The 21,948-nt window shown below is 47.5% G+C and overlaps 1 protein-coding gene across 2 annotated transcripts in view; it reads right to left on the bottom strand.

Annotated features, from left to right (window-relative positions):
• The window catches only part of TESK2 (testis associated actin remodelling kinase 2), a 184,740-nt gene that overhangs the window by 69,526 nt on the left and 93,266 nt on the right, over window positions 1-21,948 (bottom strand). For both annotated transcript variants that reach the window (XM_063939412.1, XM_063939413.1), the window contains exon 4: window positions 12,390-12,438. In XM_063939412.1, the coding sequence (XP_063795482.1) occupies window positions 12,390-12,438 (49 nt within the window). The remainder of the gene's footprint in view (window positions 1-12,389; window positions 12,439-21,948) is intronic.

The following is a 21,948-nucleotide window of genomic DNA, read 5'->3' as shown; positions in this document are numbered from 1 at the left end:
CAGACTTGCTTATTATGTTGTAACAATGTTGCAGTTTTCTGTAAACTAGTTACCAATTGGTGCTACAGAACAACTCAACATGAAAGCGACATTACTACCCTGATAAATGTTTTACTATGATTCCACTCCCCCTAGCCAACGCCTGCTACATGCAACCAGCAAACTGTCTGCGCTAACCGAGTCTTTCAGCAGAGAACCAATCAGAACTCACAATCTCTTGACTTATTCTCCTGCCCCCCCCCCCCCCCCCCCCATTTTGTGAATAATAAATTGCTCACAAAATGGAACTATTGATAGTGCACAATGGGAACATCCACCTTTACATACAACCTTTGTTAAATGTCTCAGTAGAAATGCTAGTAAAAGGAAACAATGAAATTGCAGCAGACACATGATATCTCATACACAAAGATCACAATGTGTAAGAGCAAAGGCTCATGATGCAACATGTCTTGTAAGGGGAGGGGGGGGGGGGTTTGACTGTTGAAGTGTAACAACCCAAGATAGGGTCCTGACAGGGACAGAGGTCAAGGTCTCCTGGGGTCAGGTTCAGGAGAGGCGGATTAAGAGATGAGGTCTATGGAGCTCACATTTTATGAAAGGATACAGAGGAGTTTCTACAGGAATACTGTTTGGTATGTGTGCCTTTACTCCAGCCAGATGCACAGAGAATCCATCCATTCCATCCATGTTTCTCAGGCTGTTCCCACATTTAGGTCAGTAACACGTCCTCTAACGTCCAAACACTCCCCCAAAAAAGTAATCTCTTCATCAGCTCATCAAATTCCTGAACCCCCTCTTACCCTACCTATTTCACCACCCTCTATTCTACCCAATTACCCTCCACATCGCTATTCAGCCCAATTATACTATCCCTCTTGTATTCTACCCATGTATCTCCCTCTCTATCCTGATAAATAATCCCTTCTTTACTCTACTGTATTCAACCCCACCTTCTTCTATCCGACTGCCCCCCCCCTACACTACCAGATTACCATCCCCTCCACTCTATTCTATCCAATTACCCTCCACCCACTATTCTACTTTATTAACCCCCCCCCCCCCCCTCCCCTCCTTTCTCATTCCACCTGATTTGTTCCCTTTCGATTTTACCCAAATACCTCCCCATTTCTATCCTTGTCGCTTACAAACGTCTATTCGGTATCCGGTCAGAGTGTCCACAGGTTCTCGATGGACAAAGTCGACAAGAAAAAACTAAGAATTTACTTACCGATAATTCTATTTCTCGTAGTCCGTAGTGGATGCTGGGGACTCCGTCAGGACCATGGGGAATAGCGGGCTCCGCAGGAGACAGACAGGGCACATCTAAAAAGCTTTTAGGTCACATGGTGTGTACTGGCTCCTCCCCCTATGACCCTCCTCCAAGCCTCAGTTAGGTACTGTGCCCGGACGAGCGTACACAATAAGGAAGGATCTTGAATCCCGGGTAAGACTCATACCAGCCACACCAATCACACCGTACAACTTGTGATCTGAACCCAGTTAACAGTATGATAACAAAACGAAGTAGCCTCCGAAAAGATGGCTCACAACAATAGTAATAACCCGATTTTTGTAACAATAACTATGTACAAGCATTGCAGACAATCCGCACTTGGGATGGGCGCCCAGCATCCACTACGGACTACGAGAAATAGAATTATCGGTAAGTAAATTCTTATTTTCTCTAACGTCCTAGTGGATGCTGGGGACTCCGTCAGGACCATGGGGATTATACCAAAGCTCCCAAACGGGCGGGAGAGTGCGGATGACTCTGCAGCACCGAATGAGAGAACTCCAGGTCCTCCTTAGCCAGAGTATCAAAATTTGTAAAATTTTACAAACGTGTTCTCCCCTGACCACGTAGCTGCTCGGCAAAGTTGTAATGCCGAGACTCCTCGGGCAGCCGCCCAGGATGAGCCCACCTTCCTTGTGGAATGGGCATCTACATATTTCGTCTGTGGCAGGCCTGCCACAGAATGTGCAAGCTGAATTGTACTACAAATCCAGCGTGCAATAGACTGCTTAGAAGCATGAGCACCCAGCTTGTTGGGTGTATACAGTATAAACAGCAAGTCAGACTTTCTGACTCCAGCCGTCCTAACTATATATATATATATATATATATATATATATATATATATATATATATATATATATATATATATTTTTAGGGCCCTGACCACGTCTAGTAACTTGGAGTCCTCCAAGTCCCTAGTAGCCGCAGGCACCACAAGAGGTTGTTTCAGGTGAAAACGCTGACACCCCTTTATGAAGAAACTGGAGACGAGTCCCAGTTCTGTCCTGTTCAAATGGAAAATTTTAATATGGGCTTTTGTAAGACAAAGCCGCCCATTCTGACAATCGCCTGGCCGAGGCCAGGGCTAACAACATGGTCACTTCCCATGTGAGATATTTGTCAACAGCATGGTCACTTTCCATGTGAGATATTTCAAATCCACAGATTTGAGCGGTTCAAACCAATATGATTTTAAGAAATCCCAACACTATGTTGAGATCTCACGGTGCCCCTAGGGGCACAAAAAAGCTGTATATGCAATACATCCTTTACAATCTGGACTTCAGGAACTGAAGTCAATTCTTTCTGGAAGAAAATCTACAGGGCCGAAATTTAAATGTTAATGAACCCCAATTTGAGGTCCAAAACACTCCTGTTTTCAGGAAGTGTAGAAATCGACCTAGTTGAATTTCCGTCGTGGAGCCTTCCTGGCCTCACCCACGCAACATATTTTCACCACATGTGGTGATGACGTTGTGCGGTCACCTTCTTCCTGGCTTTGACCAGGGTAGGTATGACCTCTTATGGAATGCCTTTTCCCCTCAGGATCCGGCATTCAACCGCCATGCCGTCTAACGCAGCCGCGGTAAGTCTTGGAATAGACATGGTACTTGCTGAATCAAGTCCCTTCTTAGCTCCCCAGGCCCTTAGTCCTCTGTGAGCATTTCTTGAAGTTCCGGGTACCAAGTCCCTCTTGGCCAATCCGGAGCCACTAGTATAGTTCATACTCCTCTATGTCTTATAATTCTCAATACCCTGGTTATGAGAAACAGAGGAGGGAACACATACACAGACTGGTACACCCACGGTGTTACCAGAACATCCACAGCTATCGCCTGAAGGTCTCATGACCTGGCGGAATACCTGTCCCGTTTTTTGTTCGGGCGGGACGCCATCATGTCCACCTTTGGTCTTTGCCAACGGTCCACAATCATGTTGAAAAACTTCCCTATGAAGTTTCCACTCTCCCGGGTGGAGGTCATGCCTGCTGAGGAAGTCTGCTTCCCAGTCGTCCACTCCCGGAAAGAACACTGCTGACAGTGCTATCACATGATTTTCCGCCTAGCGAAAAATCCTTGCAGTTTTCACTGCCCTCCTGCTTCTTGTGCCGCCCTTCTGTTTACGTGGGCGACTGCCGTGATGTTATCCCACTGGATCAATACCGGCTGACCTTGAAGCAGAGGTCTAGCTAAGTTTAGAGCATTATAAAATTGCTCTAAGCTTATTTATGCAGAGAGAATTCTCCAGACTTAATCACACTTCCCTGGAAATTTTTTCCCTGTGTGACTGTTCCCCAGCCTCTCAGGCTGGCCTCCGTGGTCACCGGCATCCAATCCTGAATGCCGAATCTGCGGCCCTCTAGAAGATGAGCACTCTGTAATCACCACAGGAGAGACACCCTTTTCCTTGGATATAGGGTTATCCGCTGATGCATCTGAAGATGCGATCCGGACCATTTGTCCAGCAGATCCCACTGAAGAGTTCTTGCGGGAAATCTGCCGAATGGAATTGCTTCGTAATAAGCCACCATTTTTACCAGGACTCTTGTGCAATGATGCACTGACACTTTTCCTGGTTTTAGGAGGATCCCGATTAGCTCGGATAACTCCCTGGTTTTCTCCACTGGGAGAAACACGTTTTTTCTGGACTGTGTCCAGAATCTTCCCTAGGAACAGTAGACGTGTCGTCGGAAAAAGCTGCGATTTTGGAATATTTAGAATCCACTCGTGCTGTCGTAGAACTACTTAAGATAGTGCTACTCCGACCTCCAACTGTTCTCTGGACCTTGCCCTTATCAGGAAAGCGTCCATGTTTCTTTTAAGAAAAATCATCATTCCGGCCATTACCTTGGTAAAGACCCGGGGCGCCGTGGACAATCCAAACGGCAGCGTCTGAACTGATAGTGACAGTTCTGTACCAGGAACCTGAAGTACCCTTGGTGAGAAGAACAAATTTGGACCTGTAGGTAAACGTCCCTGATATCCAGTGACATCATATCGTCCCCTTCTTCCTGGTTCGCTATCACTGCTCCGAGTGACTCCATCTTGATTTGAACGCTTGTATGTAAGTGTTCAAATATTTCAGATCTCACCGAGCCGGTTGGCTTCAGTACCACAATATAGTGTGGAATACTACCCCCTTCCTTGTTGTAAGAAGGGTACTTTGATTATCACCTGCTGGGAATACAGCCTGTGAATTGTGTGAGGGGGAGACGTCTCGAATTTCCAATGTACACCTGGGATATTACATGTAGGATCCCGGAGTTCCCTTGCGAGTGTTGCTGAAACTCTTGAGATGACCCCCTACCGCACCTGAGTCCGCTTGTACGGCCCCAGCGTTATGCTGCGGACTTGGCAGAAGCCGTGAGGAGCTTCTGTTCCTGGGAATGAGCTGCTTGCTGCAGTCTTCTTCCCTTTCCTCTCCCCCTGGGCAGATATGACTGGCCTTCGCCCGTCTGCCCGTATGGGGACGAAAGGACTGAGACTGAAAAGACTGTGTCCTTTTCTGCCAATATGTGACTCGGGGTAACAAAAGGTGGATTTTTCAGCTGTTGCCATGGCCACCAGGTCCAATGGACCGCCCCTTTATACGGCAATACTTCCATATGCCGTCTGGAATCTGCCTCACCTGACCACTGTCGTGTCTCCGTCTGGCAGATATGTACATCACATTTACTCTTGATGCCAGAATGCAAATATGCCTCTGCGCATCACACATATATAGAAATGCATCCTTAAAATGCTCTATAGACAATAAAATCCTGTCCCTGTCAAGGGTATCAAAATTTTCAGTCAGGAAATCCGACCAAGCCCCCTCAGCGCTGCACATCCAGGCTGAGGCGATTGCTGGTCGTAGTATAACACCAGTATGTGTGTATATACTGTTATGATATTTTCCAGCTTCCTATCAGCTGGCTCCTTGAGGGCGGCCGTATCTGGAAACGGTAACGCCATGTTTTTTATAAGCGTGTGAGCGCCTTGTCCACCCTAAGGTGTGTTTTCCAACTCGCCCTTACTACTGGCGGGAAAAAGGGTATACCGCCCATAACTTTCTGTCGGAGGAACCCCACGTATCATCACACACTTCATTTAATTTATCTGATTCAGGCAAAACTACAAGTAGTTTATTCCCACCCTACAAAATACCCTTATTTGTGGTACTTGTGGTATCAGAAATACGTAACACCTCCTTCATTGCCCTTAACATGTAACTTGTGGCCCTAAAGGAAAAATACGTTTGTTTCTTCACCGTCGACACTGGGGTCAGTGTCCGTGTCAGTGTCTGTCGACCGACTGAGGTAAATGGGCGTTTTTACAAGCCCCTGACGGTGTCTGAGACGCCTGGACCGATACTAATTTGTCCGCCGGCTGTCTCATGTCGTCAACCGGCTTGCAGCGTGTTGACATTATCACGTAATTCCATAAGTAAGCCATCCATTCTGGTGTCGACTCCCTAGAGAGTGACATCACCATTACAGGCAATTTTCTCCGTCTCCTCACCAACATTTTCCTCATACATGTCGACACACACGTACCGACCTACAGCACACACATACAGGGAATGCTCTGATAGAGGACAGGACCCACTAGCCCTTTGGGGAGACAGAGGGAGAGTTTGCCAGCACACACCAAAAGCGCCATAATGTATATAACAACCCTAGAAGGTGTTGCTTCTATATATGGGCTCTTAATATATAATTATATCGCCAATTTATGCCCCCCTTCTCTTTAACCCTGTTTCTGTAGTGCAGGGGAGAGTGGGAGCCTTCCTCACCAGCGGAGCTGGTCAGGAAAATGGCGCTGAGTGCTGAGGAGAATAAGCTCCGCCCCTTTCACGGCGGGCTTTTCTCCCGGTTATTAGGAAAACTGGCCTGGGTTAAATACATACATATAGCCTTAATGGCTATATGTGATGTATTTATTTGCCTCTAAGGTAATCTATATTGCTGCCCAGGGCGCCCCCAGCAGCGCCCTGCACCCTCCGTGACCGAGATCAGTGAGCCGTGTAGCAACAATGGCGCACAGCTGCAGTGCTGTGCGCTACCTTCATGAAGACTGAGGAGTCTTCTGCCGCCTGTTTCCGGACCTCCGTTCTGCCGTTCTTCAGCGTCTGTAAGGGGGATCGGCGGCGCGGCTCCGGGACGAACCCCAGGCTGACCTGTGTTCCGACTCCCTCTGGAGCTCAGTGTCCAGTAGCCTAAGACTTCAATCCTCCTGCACGCAGGTGAGTTGCAAGTCTCTCCCCTAAGTCCCTCGTTGCAGTGATCCTGTCGCCAGCAGGAATCACTGATTAGAAACCTAAAAAAAAACTTTTCTAAACAGCTCTTTAAGAGAGCCACCTAGATTGCACCCTCTCGGACGGGCACAAAAACCGAACTGAGGCTTGGAGGAGGGTCATAGGGGGAGGAGCCAGTACACACCATGTGACCTAAAAGCTTTTTAGATGTGCCCTGTCTCTGTCTCCTGCGGAGCCCGCTATTCCCCATGGTCCTGACGGAGTCCCCAGCATCCACTAGGACGTTAGAGAAAAAAAAGCCAACATTCACAAATGTTGACACCAGAATGCTGACCGTACATGTGTGTCTTATTTCCAGGTTAGGTATAGGTTTAGATTAGGCTAAAATATGCAAAAAGTGATGTCAAAATTCTTGTGTCAACATGGTAATGTAAAAATTGTATCACGGTTGACATCTGTATTGCTTGTCAACCTAATGCCCATGTTGACATCCTGACTATCGTCATTTTGAAACGGTTGACATTCTTAAGGTCGACCTATCATACAACACCCCTTCTATTCTTCCCGCGTATCGCTCCTCTCAACAGATCTCACAAACTCCCATTTATTATTTCTCTGAACCAAACCTACGTACCCCAAACCAATATAACTGTGTGACCGGATCACGTAACCCCAATAAAACGTTTTTCCCTATGCAATCTGGCTAGACCAATAAAAGCTCATGTATCAAACTTCTATCTCACTACACACTGATGGTCATTTCCGAGTTGATCGCTCGCTAGCAGTTTTTAGCAGCCGTGCACACACTATGCCGCCTCCCACTGGGAGTGTATTTTAGCTTAGCAGTAGTGCAAACGAAATGATCGCAGAGCAGCGCAAAATGCAGTTTTAGAGTAGCTCCAAACCTACTCAGCGCTTGCGATCACTTCAGACTGTTCAGTTCCTGTTTTGACGTCACAAACACGCCCTGCGTTTGCCCAGCCATGCCTGCGTTTTTTCCCAACACTCCCTGAAAACGGTCAGTTGCCACCCAGAAACGCTCACTTCATGTCAATCACTCTGCGGCCAGACCCTGTGTGAAACTACATCGTTCATTGTAATAGTACGACGCGCGTGCGCATTGCGCCGCATACGCATAACTGCGTTTTTTTTGCCTCATTGCTGCACAGCGAACGAATGCAGCTAGCGATCAACTCGGAATGACTATCACTATACGCAACGCCTTCCTACCGCTTCATCATTCTGTTAATACCCGGCCTTATTTCTGTAAAGTCTGCAGATGGGAGGAAGTCCCCAGACCCCAAATAAGTCATTTTCTGCATTTATGTTCATCTTACAATATTCAATATTGTTCCCAAAGCTGAATGGTGAGCAGATCTATCCATGTTTGGGGCTACTGGGGAAGCACGGAGACTCGGGAGAGAGGAGTAGTCAACATTTACAGAGTTAAAGCAACGCGTGGCCCATCGCATGGGATAAAGATGCATTCTACAAAACCAAATGGACCTTTTAAATCAAATCATTTCCTTGGGACATAAATATAGATTTCACTAAAATGTATTCATTTCAGGTGACGCCAATATTTTCCAGCAACTGAATACAAAGGGACCCAACCGTAGAATATCACTGATGCCAAATCCAGTTCCTTTGTGAAGGAGCAGAAACTGCACGAGAGGCTCCTTTGTTCCTCAGACAGGAAGCTTGTCTTACAAATTAATACTTTAAAGCAATCACCTGACTCTGATCAAAAAAGGGGAGGGGGAGCGCATCCTCGTATTTCAGGGTTATCCTCCCACCCTGAAAATCAATCATCCACAAGTGGAATGTTACAGGCAGGCCTGTAAAATAATAACCTTCACATGAATATTATGTCTTCAGCTGAACAAGCAGAATAATTCTCTGAAATAACAAACCGGGATCCAAGGAGATTAAAGTTTTCAGCACAGGAATAAGTGTCTTATCCAGAGAATGTACTGGTGCGGGATTCCCAGGGTAATGGAAGTTACTGAGCGCAGGCTGCCCGGCCTGTTTTACCTGTACGCTGACCGCGCTTCATCACATTCCTCACAAACTGAAAGTCGTCGTGGTAAAGACAGGGAGGTGCACTCCTATTTTATATCTACCTGCCTTATATAAATCCCAGGGAGTAACATTCTATAACTCAGGTCAGACCAAGGAATGGTCTGCGCTTACAGCCTCATTCAGCATGGATGGCAAAAGCAAAATCTTTCTCTACCAGGGAAAACCATGTGCACTGCCGAGGGGTCAGATGTAACATGTGCAGAGAGACTCAGATTTAGGTGGGGTGCGTTCACACTGAAATCTAAACTGCAGTGTAAAAATAAAGCAGCCAGTATTTACCCTGCACGGAAACAAAATAACCCACCCAAATCTAACTCTCTCTGCACATGTTACCTTTGACCCACCTGCAGTGCACGAGGCCTAATTCAGACCTGATCGCTGTTGTGCGTTTTCGCACAGCAGCGGATCAGCTCTGAACTGCCCAGCTCATGCCAGACAGCCGATGGCCATCTCAGCCCAGCAATCGAGGCAGAGGTGGTCAATGGGTGGGAGGGGGCGCGCCGGTGGCATTTGGCCGCCATTTTGGGGACGCGATCCGGGCAAAGCAGGCGTGCACGGACCATGTGGTGGGCGGTCCGTGGCGGCTGCGTGACGTCACACGCAGCCGCTGCGACCAGGACAGCGACGGGTAGCTCCCTGCCAGCATGCAAGAGCTGCGCTGGTAGGGAGGTACTCGTCAAGTAAAAAAGCATCGCAGCTGTGCGATGCTTTTCCACGTGTGTGTGTGTGTGTGTGTGTGTGTGTGTGTGTGTGTGTGTGTATGTATGCATGCATGTATGTATGTATGTATGTATGTATGTAGCGGTAGGGGCAGACTAGCCCTTTGCTGGGCGTCCCCCCGCATGTCTGAGTAACTGATCGTAGCCATGCAAAATTTTGCACGGCTACGATCAGGTCTGAATGAGGCCCATGGTTTTGCCCAGTAGAGAATAATTTTGCTTTTGCCATCCATGCAGAATCAGGCCCTTAGTCTGCAAGTTATTTCCCCATGATGAGGGTTTCCACTGGATGCTCTGCCTCCCCCCCCCCTCTCCCCTCCCCCCTCACACCCAGGCAGGTTAACCGGCTTAAACTTAAATGCCTTTAATGGCTGGGTTTGAACCTGTGGTAGGAAATGACATTGTACGCTCCACTGGGCCAGACACTGATGTGAAGGAATAAGCATTCCCTGTAGCGCTGTGTAATATGCTGGTATTACGTAGGGCTGTGTGAGAGGAGCTGATGGCAGCCACAGAGAAACTGGCATTAAGGATAATTTGCTTAAACTTGAAGGCAAGTAAAGGGGAGGGGGGGGGGGGGGGGCTTTTTCTTTCCTACACCAGTTGCTATTAGTACTAATTAGGTCTGTGGTATTATCTAAAAGGGTAACACTAAATCAAGACTTTATAGCAAATTAGAGGGCAATTTATAATACAAAAAGTTCTAATGTGAAAAAGGAGCTTTGGAACAGTTGCGTGCGGCAGTCCTTTGCCTTGCTGCAGGCTCAGAGGGCTCCCTGCTCCGTCCGTCCGCCGTAGGATACGGACCAGATACACCTCCAATGTTTCCACTTGGCAAACTCTTGATACAGTGCATACTAGTAAATGTTATTAGGAGTTACATGGTTGTATATATACACAATCAGGCGCTGCAGCAGGCCTCCCTTACACATCACAACCCATACCCTCACCTCTAACTCCATGCTAGACCCTTTTTGTCTGGTTTTCAACAACACAATCAGCAGAGACTGTGCCCACAACAGACAGACCGAAACCTCCTAGCAGGCAGGTGAAATAAATAATTTCAGAGGCACCAGACGTCAATGGTCTGTGTGCAGGGTCCCAGACTATAGATCTACATTACCCAGCAGCTGCATTGAGCTGTACAGTTCTTACGTGGTACGCAGAACGTGGGCTCTGGAAAGAGTAAAGGTGCAGACGTGGACGGGGCTCTCAGGAGAGAGCCCAGGGGACTGAGAAAGTAGAGCTCTGCGGACTGTTTGCCTCTGGTCGGAAGTACATGCCATCATGGTGAAATAACAGGTTTGGTAATTGTATTGCTGCAGAGTTCTAATCAGTTGCACTAATATCCGTTCTGACAGAGCACAAGACTAAATCGGCCCGTCTGCCAAGAGCTGGATTATACGTTATCACATAAGGAGGAGCAGGCACAGCAGAGGGACAGGCAGATATATAACAGAACAGGTACAATATAAGCTGTGACTCTCCTGCCTCTGGAGATGCCCTGTGATAATACACATTTTATTCCACAACATCTGTAATCTCTGTCTTACACTACATTACACAGCTCAGCTTCAGAGATGTATGTAACTGCACCAGATATACCCAATGCAATCCTGACCGGATGAGCCATGCCTCGGATAGTAACTAAAGACCTGCAATAAAAGGCAGATACAGAGCTGCCGCCAGCAGCAGGCATTAGGAAGGCAGATGGCGGAGAAGGAGGAAGACATAGTAAGGGTTTTGCAAGCGTTGTAAAATGAACCACGGGCGCTGCCAAGTGCGACCCAGAGACCAGCATCCTTGATATTCTTAATTATAAGCTGCCAACAAGCCGAACTGCTTTGGAAGAACCAAGATATTTATTTCATGGGCGAGAAGTAGGAGGAGGATTTAGGAAACAATGGAGCAGATGCATTAAGCCTGGAGAAGTGATAAAGCAGTGATAAGTGCAAGGGGATAACGCACCGGCCAATCAGCTCTTAACTGTACATTTACATATTGCAGCTGATTGGCTGGTGCGTTATCACCTTACACTTATCACTGCTTTATCACTACTCCAGGCTTAATACATCTGCCCCAATGACTTTCAGCTACAGACTGCCCGATGCAGTCCCCGGCATTATAAGTGTAGGGATGCTACAATATATCCAACGCTATTAATCATTTCTAATGTACGAATACAGGAGTTATGTCTCAGTGGCCATTCATGCACACCTGAATGTACAGAAACTGCTCTTATTGGGGGTCATTCTGACCCGACCGCACGCTGCAGGTTTTCGCAGCGTAGCGATCGGGTCAGAACCGCGCATGCGCCGGAGCCGCAGTGCGCCGGCGCATGGCCAGCCATCGCTACGATCACCTCTGCCTGGTTGACAGGCAGAGGCGGACGATGGACGGAAGGGGGCAAAACGGCGGTGTTTGGCCGCTGTTTCGTGGGCGCGGTCCGGCCAACGCAGGCGTGGCCGGACCGTGCGGGGAGCGGCCCGCAGCGGCTGCCTGACGTCACACGCAGCTGCTGCGGGCCGGGGAGCGATGAGCAGCTCCCGGCCAGCACGCTAAAGCTGCGCTGGTCGGGAGCTACTCTTGAAGTGCAAAGGCATTGCCGCTGTGCGATGCCTTTGCACTTCTGCGGGGGGGCGGCACTGACATGCGGGGCGGACTAGAACTGTGCTGGGCGTCCCCCCGCATGTCTGAGTTCATGATCGTAGCTGTGCTAAATTTAGCACAGCTACGATCAACTCGGAATGACCCCCATTGTGTAGTGAAATGCACTGAGAAGCATGTGCAATTCCAACACAGTGATATGATTACACATATAAACTGCAATGCAGCCGTCACTGATTCCCACATCCCAGGGTCCTAAACCCTCCAGTGGCTGCAGTGCATGATGGGAGATGCTGACAGGTTATTTCGTGGGTATTTCCCAAGTGACGGCAGACACTGGGGACTTTCACATACAGTTTCTGTATCACGAGGCAATTGCTGCAACTACTGAATTCCCGGTACTACAGAAGGACAGTGATTAGTACAGTGACAGACAAGGCTCTTACCTCTGTGAGCGCATGCAGCTGCCCCTGGTGGACGCAGACTCCCATAAACCTAGGAGGAAAGAGACAATGTCATATATTGCATAGCAGGAATGATTAACGGCCACAAGATTACAGAAAAAGCCCAAATCACCATAGTAACGTCATAAATATAGAAAGACTATTATTCCCATGATACGCTGTAACTGTCTATTCTCCAGCAGTTACCCGGCAACCTACCCTATATGTACCTGTGGGGCAGATGTGTTAAAGCCTGGAGAAGTGATAAAGCAGTGATAAGTGCAAGGTGATAACGCACCAGCCAATCAGCTCCTAACTGTCAAGTTACATATTGGAGCTGATTGGCTGGTGCGTTATCACCTTCCACTTATCACTTCTCCAGGCTTCATACATCTGCCCCATTGTTTTCTAGATGGAAGGTGGTTCCACGTAAGCTTTCTGCGAGCAGGACCCTCTCCGTTTCTGCTTTCGCCAAGTAACTTATGCGCTATAAATGATTGAACTAATAAGAATTTACTTACCGATAATTCTATTTCTCGGAGTCCGTAGTGGATGCTGGGGTTCCTGAAAGGACCATGGGGAATAGCGGCTCCGCAGGAGACAGGGCACAAAAAAGTAAAGCTTTACTAGGTCAGGTGGTGTGCACTGGCTCCTCCCCCTATGACCCTCCTCCAGACTCCAGTTAGGTACTGTGCCCGGACGAGCATACACAATAAGGGAGGCATTTTGAATCCCGGGTAAGACTCATACCAGCCACACCAATCACACCGTACAACTTGTGATCTAAACCCAGTTAACAGTATGACAACAGAAAGGGCCTCTTAAAGATGGCTCCTTAACAATAACCCGAATTAGTTAACAATAACTATGTACAAGTATTGCAGATAATCCGCACTTGGGATGGGCGCCCAGCATCCACTACGGACTCCGAGAAATAGAATTATCGGTAAGTAAATTCTTATTTTCTCTATCGTCCTAAGTGGATGCTGGGGTTCCTGAAAGGACCATGGGGATTATACCAAAGCTCCCAAACGGGCGGGAGAGTGCGGATGACTCTGCAGCACCGAATGAGAGAACTCCAGGTCCTCCTTTGCCAGGGTATCAAATTTGTAAAATTTTACAAACGTGTTCTCCCCCGACCACGTAGCTGCTCGGCAGAGTTGTAATGCCGAGACCCCTCGGGCAGCCGCCCAAGATGAGCCCACCTTCCTTGTGGAGTGGGCTTTTACAGTTTTAGGCTGTGGCAGGCCTGCCACAGAATGTGCAAGTTGAATTGTGTTACAAATCCAACGAGCAATCGACTGCTTAGAAGCAGGTGCGCCCAACTTGTTGGGTGCATACAATATAAACAGCGAGTCAGATTTTCTGACTCCAGCCGTCCTTGCAATGTATATTTTTAAGGCTCTGACAACGTCCAACAACTTGGAGTCCTCCAAGTCGCTAGTGGCCGCAGGCACCACAATAGGTTGGTTCAGATGAAATGCTGATACCACTTTAGGGAGAAAATGCGGACGAGTCCGCAGTTCTGCCCTATCCGAATGGAAGATTAGATAAGGACTTTTATAAGATAAAGCCGCCAATTCAGATACTCTCCTGGCAGAGGCCAGGGCTAGTAACATAGTCACTTTCAATGTGAGATATTTCAAATCCACCTTTTTCAATGGTTCAAACCAATGGGATTTGAGGAAATCTAAAACTACATTTAGATCCCACGGTGCCACCGGAGGCACCACAGGAGGCTGTATATGCAGTACTCCCTTGACAAAAGTCTGGACCTCAGGGACAGAGGCCAATTCTTTTTGGAAGAATATTGACAGGGCCGAAATTTGAACCTTAATGGATCCCAATTTGAGACCCATAGATAATCCTGATTGCAGGAAATGTAGGAAACGACCCAGTTGGAATTCCTCCGTCGGAACCCTCCGATCCTCGCACCACGCTACATATTTTCGCCAAATGCGGTGATAATGTTTCACGGTGACTTCCTTCCGTGCCTTAATCAAGGTAGGAATGACTTCTTCTGGAATGCCTTTCCCTTTTAGGATCTGGCGTTCAACCGCCATGCCGTCAAACGCAGCCGCGGTAAGTCTTGAAAAAGACAGGGACCCTGCTGTAGCAGGTCCCTTCTCAGAGGTAGAGGCCACGGTTCGTCCGTGAGCATCTCTTGAAGTTCCGGATACCAAGTCCTTCTCGGCCAATCCGGAACCACTAGTATTGTTCTTACTCTTCTTTGCCGTATGATCTTCAATACCTTTGGTATGAGCGGCAGAGGAGGAAACACATACACTGACTGGTACACCCAAGGAGTTACCAGTGCGTCCACAGCTATTGCCTGTGGATCTCTTGACCTGGCGCAATATTTGTCCAGTTTCTTGTTGAGGCGAGACGCCATCATGTCTACAATTGGTCTTTCCCAACGGTCTATTAACATGTTGAAGACTTCTGGATGTAGACCCCACTCTCCCGGATGAAGATCGTGTCTGCTGAGGAAGTCTGCTTCCCAGTTGTCCACGCCCGGGATGAACACTGCTATCACGTGATTCTCCGCCCAGCGAAGAATCTTGGCAGCTTCTGCCATTGCACTCCTGCTTCTTGTGCCGCCCTGCCTGTTTACATGGGCGACCGCCGTGATGTTGTCCGACTGAATCAACACCGGCTTTCCTTGCAGGAGAAGTTCCGCCTGGCTTAGAGCATTGTAGATTGCTCTTAGTTCCAGAATGTTTATGTGAAGAGACTTTTCCAGACTCGTCCATACTCCCTGGAAGTTTCTTCCTTGTGTGACTGCTCCCCAGCCTCTCAGGCTGGCGTCCGTGGTCACCAGGATCCAATCCTGAATGCCGAATCTGCGGCCTTCTAATAGGTGAGCCTTCTGCAACCACCACAGAAGTGACACCCTTGTCTTTGGTGACAGGGTTATTCGCAGGTGCATCTGCAGATGCGACCCTGACCATTTGTCCAACAGATCCCTTTGGAATATTCTTGCATGGAATCTGCCGAATGGAATTGCTTCGTAAGAAGCCACCATTTTTCCCAGGACTCTTGTGCATTGATGTACTGACACTTTTCCTGGTTTTAGGAGGTTCCTGACCAGATCGGATAACTCCTTGGCTTTTTCCTCTGGAAGGAAAACCTTTTTCTGAACCGTGTCCAGAATCATTCCTAGGAACAGCAGACGAGTTGTCGGGATTAAATGGGATTTTGGAATATTCAGAATCCACCCGTGTTGTCTTAGCACCTCTTGAGATAGTGCTAAAGCTGTCTCCAGCTGTTCTCTGGACCTTGCCCTTATTAGGAGATCGTCCAAGTATGGGATAACTAATACGCCTTTTCTTCGAAGAAGAATCATCATCTCGGCCATTACCTTGGTAAAGACCCGAGGCGCCGTGGACAATCCGAACGGCAGCGTCTGAAACTGATAGTGACAGTTTTGAACAATGAACCTGAGGTACCCCTGGTGTGCGGGGTAAATCGGAACGTGTAGATACGCATCCTTGATGTCCAAGGATACCATAAAGTCCCCTTCTTCCAGGTTCGCTATCACTGCTCTGAGTGACTCCATCTTGAACTTGAACTTTTTTATGTAGAGGTTCAAGGACTTCAGATTTAGAATAGGCCTTACCGAGCCATCCGGCTTCGGTACCACAAATAGAGTGGAATAATACCCCTTTCCTTGTTGTAATAGGGGTACTTTGACTATCACCTGCTGAGCGTACAGCTTGTGAATGGCTTCCAACACCCTCTCCCTTTCGGAAGAGACGGTTGGTAAGGCAGACTTCAGGAAACGATGAGGAGGATCCGTCTCTAATTCCAACCTGTACCCCTGAGATATTATCTGCAGGATCCAGGGGTCTACCTGCGAGTGAGCCCACTGCGCGCTGTAATTTTTGAGACGGCCCCCCACTGTCCCCGAGTCCGCTTGAGAGGCCCCAGCGTCATGCTGAGGTTTTTGCAGGAGCCGGGGAGGGCTTCTGTTCCTGGGAAGGAGCTGCCTGTTGGTGTCTCTTCCCTCTTCCTCTGCCTCGTGGCAGGTACGACAAACCCTTTGCTCTCTTATTTTTGTAGGAGCGAAAAGGCTGCGGTTGAAAGGTCGGTGCCTTTCTCTGTTGGGGAGTGACTTGAGGTAAAAAAGTGGATTTCCCGGCAGTAGCCGTGGCCACCAAGTCTGATAGACCAACTCCAAATAACTCCTCCCCTTTATACGGCAAAACCTCCATGTGACGTTTTGAATCCGCATCGCCTGTCCACTGTCGTGTCCATAAGGCTCTTCTGGCTGAAATGGACATAGCACTCACCCGAGATGCCAGTGTGCAAATATCCCTCTGTGCATCACGCATATAGATAAATGCATCCTTTATTTGTTCTAACGACAGTAAAACATTGTCCCTATCTAGGGTATCAATATTTTCAATCAGGGATTCTGACCAAACTACTCCAGCACTGCACATCCAGGCAGTTGCTATAGCTGGTCGTAGTATAACACCTGCATGTGTGTATATATTCTTTTGAATAACTTCCATCTTTCTATCTGATGGATCCTTAAGTGCGGCCGTCTCAGGAGAGGGTAACGCCACTTGTTTGGATAAGCGTGTGAGCGCCTTGTCCACCTTAGGGGGTGTTTCCCAGCGCGCCCTAACCTCTGGCGGGAAAGGGTATAATGCCAATAACTTTTTTGAAATTATCAACTTTTTATCAGGAGCAACCCACGCTTCATCACACACGTCATTTAATTCTTCTGATTCAGGAAAAACTGTTTGTAGTTTTTTCACACCATACATAATACCCTGTTTTACGGTATCTGTAGTATCAGCTAAATGTAACGTCTCCTTCATTGCCAAAATCATATAACGTGTGGCCCTACTGGAAAATACGTTTGAATTTCTACCGTCGTCACTGGAATCAGTGCCCGTGTCTGGGTCTGTGTCGACCGACTGAGGCAAAGGGCGTTTTACAGCCCCTGACGGTGTTTGAGGCGCCTGGACAGGCATTAATTGATTGTCCGGCCGCCTCATGTCCTCAACTGACTGTTTAAGGGAAGATAAACCATCACGTAATTCCACAAATAAAGGCATCCATTCTGGTGTCGACCCCCTGGGGGGTGACATCTGCATATTTGGCAATTGCTCCGCCTCCACACCAATATCGTCCTCATACATGTCGACACCATGTACCGACACACACCGCAAACTCACAGGGAATGCTCTAATGAAGACAGGACCCACTAGCCCTTTTGGGGAGACAGAGGGAGAGTCTGCCAGCACACACCACAAAGCGCTATATATACAAGGGATATCCTTATATTAAGTGCTCCCTTATAGCTGCTTTAATATATATATATATAGCCATTAATGTGCCCCCCCTCTCTGTTTTACCCTGTTTCTGTAGTGCAGTGCAGGGGAGAGACCTGGGAGCCGTTCTGACCAGCGGAGCTGTGACAGAAAATGGCGCCGTGTGCTGAGGAGATAGGCCCCGCCCCTTTTTCGGCGGGTTCTTCTCCCGCTATTTTTCCAGTCAGGCAGGGGTTAAATATCTCCATATAGCCCCTATGGGCTATATGTGAGGTATTTTTAGCCTTGTATAAGGTTTATATTTGCCTCTCAGAGCGCCCCCCCCCAGCGCTCTGCACCCTCAGTGACTGCCCAGTGAAGTGTGCTGAGAGGAAAATGGCGCACAGCTGCAGTGCTGTGCGCTACCTTATGAAGACTGAGGAGTCTTCAGCCGCCGGTTTCCGGACCTCTTCACGCTTCAGCATCTGCAAGGGGGTCGGCGGCGCGGCTCCGGGACCGGACTCCACGGCTGGGCCTGTGTTCGATCCCTCTGGAGCTAATGGTGTCCAGTAGCCAAGCAGCAAATCCACTCTGCATGCAGGTGAGTTTACTACTTTCCCCCTAAGTCCCACGTTGCAGTGATCCTGTTGCCAGCAGGACTCACTGTAAAGAAAAAAACCTAAACTAAACTTTCTCTAAGCAGCTCTTTAGGAGAGCCACCTAGATTGCACCCTTCTCGTTCGGGCACAAAATCTAACTGGAGTCTGGAGGAGGGTCATAGGGGGAGGAGCCAGTGCACACCACCTGACCTAGTAAAGCTTTACTTTTTTGTGCCCTGTCTCCTGCGGAGCCGCTATTCCCCATGGTCCTTTCAGGAACCCCAGCATCCACTTAGGACGATAGAGAAATGTACTTATGATAACTGGTACACCTACCTGTATCTGCCTAAATTATGTCACCGCGTAATCCTATACGTTCTGCGCCTACATACGGTGCTGTGGAACCCTTGTGTTGCCATACAAGTTCAAGATTAGAATAAGAAAGTCATCAAAATGACATTTTCATCTTCCCCACATACATGTGCACCTGCCCAAACCCGTCATTCCCCCATTGTGGGCCAATAGTGATTATGTAAGACATGAGGATATTCAAGAACTTAACAGAGGAGAGTCACAAATATAATTATCTATGGTGCGGAATACAGGTGACAATGTATAAACGTAAATTCTAATATATTCCTAGAAAACATACTGCAAACAGTATCAAAGTAAATTAAGTATCAGTAAGTGATTATAATAGTGCGGCTGGGGAATAACATCGCAAAAGACACACCGATATCACACACTTGATACATACTGATCACTACACTCAATACAAACTGAGCGGATGCGTTTGGCATTCCGGCAGTTGGGATGGCGGCGGTCGGAATCACGACACCACTCAGAAAACTGGCGCCGGAACATACACAGCCGACATCCCAAACAGCATTTGCTGCGCTATGTAAGAAACTTTTCAAAAATAAAATAATTAATAAATAATCCCGAAGGAGAGTATTGGGGTACGGGTTAGGGACTAGGGGGGTGGTTAGCCATAGCCGCCAACCCCAAAGGGTTAGGATAGGGGCTGGGGAAAGAGGTAAAATACTTAACCCGTCCGGTGTCGGGATGCCGCTGTCGGTCATGTGACCACCGGCATAACATACCTAACCCATACTGATCACTATACGCAAGTCACACCGAATACACACTAATCACTATACACCTATATCACACACTGATCACACTAATCACTATACACTGGTCACACACTGATCACTATACACCTATATCACACACCTAATACACACTGATCACACTAATCACTATACACTGGTCACACACTGATCACTATACACCTATATCACACACCTAATACACACTGATCACACTAATCACTATACACTGGTCACACAATGATCACTATACACCTATATCACACACCTAATACACACTGATCACACTAATCACTATACACTGGTCACACACTGATCACTATACACCTATATCACACACCTAATACACACTAATCACTATACACTGGTCACACACTGATCACTATACACCTATATCACACACCTAATACACACTGATCACACTAATCACTATACACTGGTCACACAATGATCACTATACACCTATATCACACACCTAATACACACTGATCACACTAATCACTATACACTGGTCACACAATGATCACTATACACCTATATCACACACCTAATACACACTGATCACACTAATCACTATACACCTATATCACACACCTAATACACACTGATCACACTAATCACTATACACTGGTCACACACTGATCACTATACACTTATATCACACACCTAATACACACTAATCACTATACACTGGTCACACACTGATCACTATACACCTATATCACACACCTAATACACACTGATCACACTAATCACTATACACTGGTCACACAATGATCACTATACACCTATATCACACACCTAATACACACTGATCACACTAATCACTATACACTGGTCACACAATGATCACTATACACCTATATCACACACCTAATACACACTGATCACACTAATCACTATACACTGGTCACACAATGATCACTATACACCTATATCACACACCTAATACACACTAATCACGATACACTGGTCACACAATGATCACTATACACCTGTATCACACACCTAATACACACTGATCACACTAATCAATATACACTGGTCACACACTGATCACTATACACCTATATCACACACCTAATACACACTGATCACACTAATCACTATACACTGGTCACACACTGATCACTATACACCTATATCACACACCTAATACACACTGATCACACTAATCACTATACACTGGTCACACAATGATCACTATAAACCTATATCACACACCTAATACACACTGATCACACTAATCACTATACACTGGTTACACAATGATCACTATAAACCTATATCACACACCTAATACACACTGATCACACTAATCACTATACACTGGTCACACAATGATCACTATACACCTATATCACACACCTAATACACACTGATCACACTAATCACTATACACTGGTCACACACTGATCACTATACACATCACACTGCTATCACACAGAGATCACACTGGTATCACACATCTGATACTAAACACTGTACACAGATGGCGCAGACATCACACACCTGAAACAATGATCACTATACACAGGTCACACTGATATCACATACCTGATACACACTGATCACTATACATGTCACACACCTGATACACACATCTGACACGGATCATTATACACATGTAACAGTCATCACACCGCTATCACACCGGTAACACACATATGCTACTAATCACAATATACAGGTGGTACAGACATCACACCGATCACTATACACGTCACACATCAGATAGTGATAATTAAACACAGGTGATACAGACATCACACACAGGTCACAATGGTATTGCTATATACAGGTGGAGCAGACATCACACACCTGATACACTCTAACCACCACAGGACTGTGACAACCAGGGCCGGCAGATAAAGTAAGCACCACCAGGGAGTGCCATAACTCACAAGAGCGCCATCTGCCAGACTGGTATACAGTGCCTTATGTCACAGGCAGCACTATGGGCTCTGAAGAGGCAGCACATAGACAATTAGGGGAATATTCAATTGACGTCGAAAGCTGCCGTCTGTCGAAAAGACGGCAGTTTTCGACTTTTCTTTAGGTCGGAAGGGGTTCCGACCTATTCAATATTTTCGACAAGTTGAGAAATTCGACTTGTCGAAAAGCACGTGGATCGGCGGTATAGCTGCCGATCCACGTCGGTTTTGGCCCCCTTTTCGACCATCTCAGTCCGACATAAAAAGAAATGTCGGACTGAGATGTAGACCCAGAGGAGGATGGGGGGAGACGCAGGGAGGGGGGAGCCGCGGGTATACAGGGGAGATCAGCGCTATAGCACAGCGTTGCAGCAGGATGTCACACAGCCGCGCCGCTAACGGCAGCGTCCACCCAGGCTCCAGCAAGTGAGGTCACGCTTGCTGGAGCCGGGTGGACATTGCCGTGAGGTTGGGCGGCTGTGTGACATCCTTCTGCAGCGCTACTGTAGCGCTGATCTCCTCCGTCTGTCAGCAGCTGTCCCAGCTGGTCTCCCCACGGCTCCCCCCCCCTCTCCTCCTCTGGGTCCCTCATCTCAATTCGACTTGAAAAAGTCGAATTGAGATGCTATAGAATAGGGGTTGTCGGATACATT

This window comes from Pseudophryne corroboree, chromosome 9 (genome assembly GCF_028390025.1).
Source record: "Pseudophryne corroboree isolate aPseCor3 chromosome 9, aPseCor3.hap2, whole genome shotgun sequence".
Classification (NCBI taxonomy): Eukaryota; Metazoa; Chordata; class Amphibia; order Anura; family Myobatrachidae; genus Pseudophryne; species Pseudophryne corroboree.
This window is presented reverse-complemented; position numbering and strand designations above follow the sequence as displayed.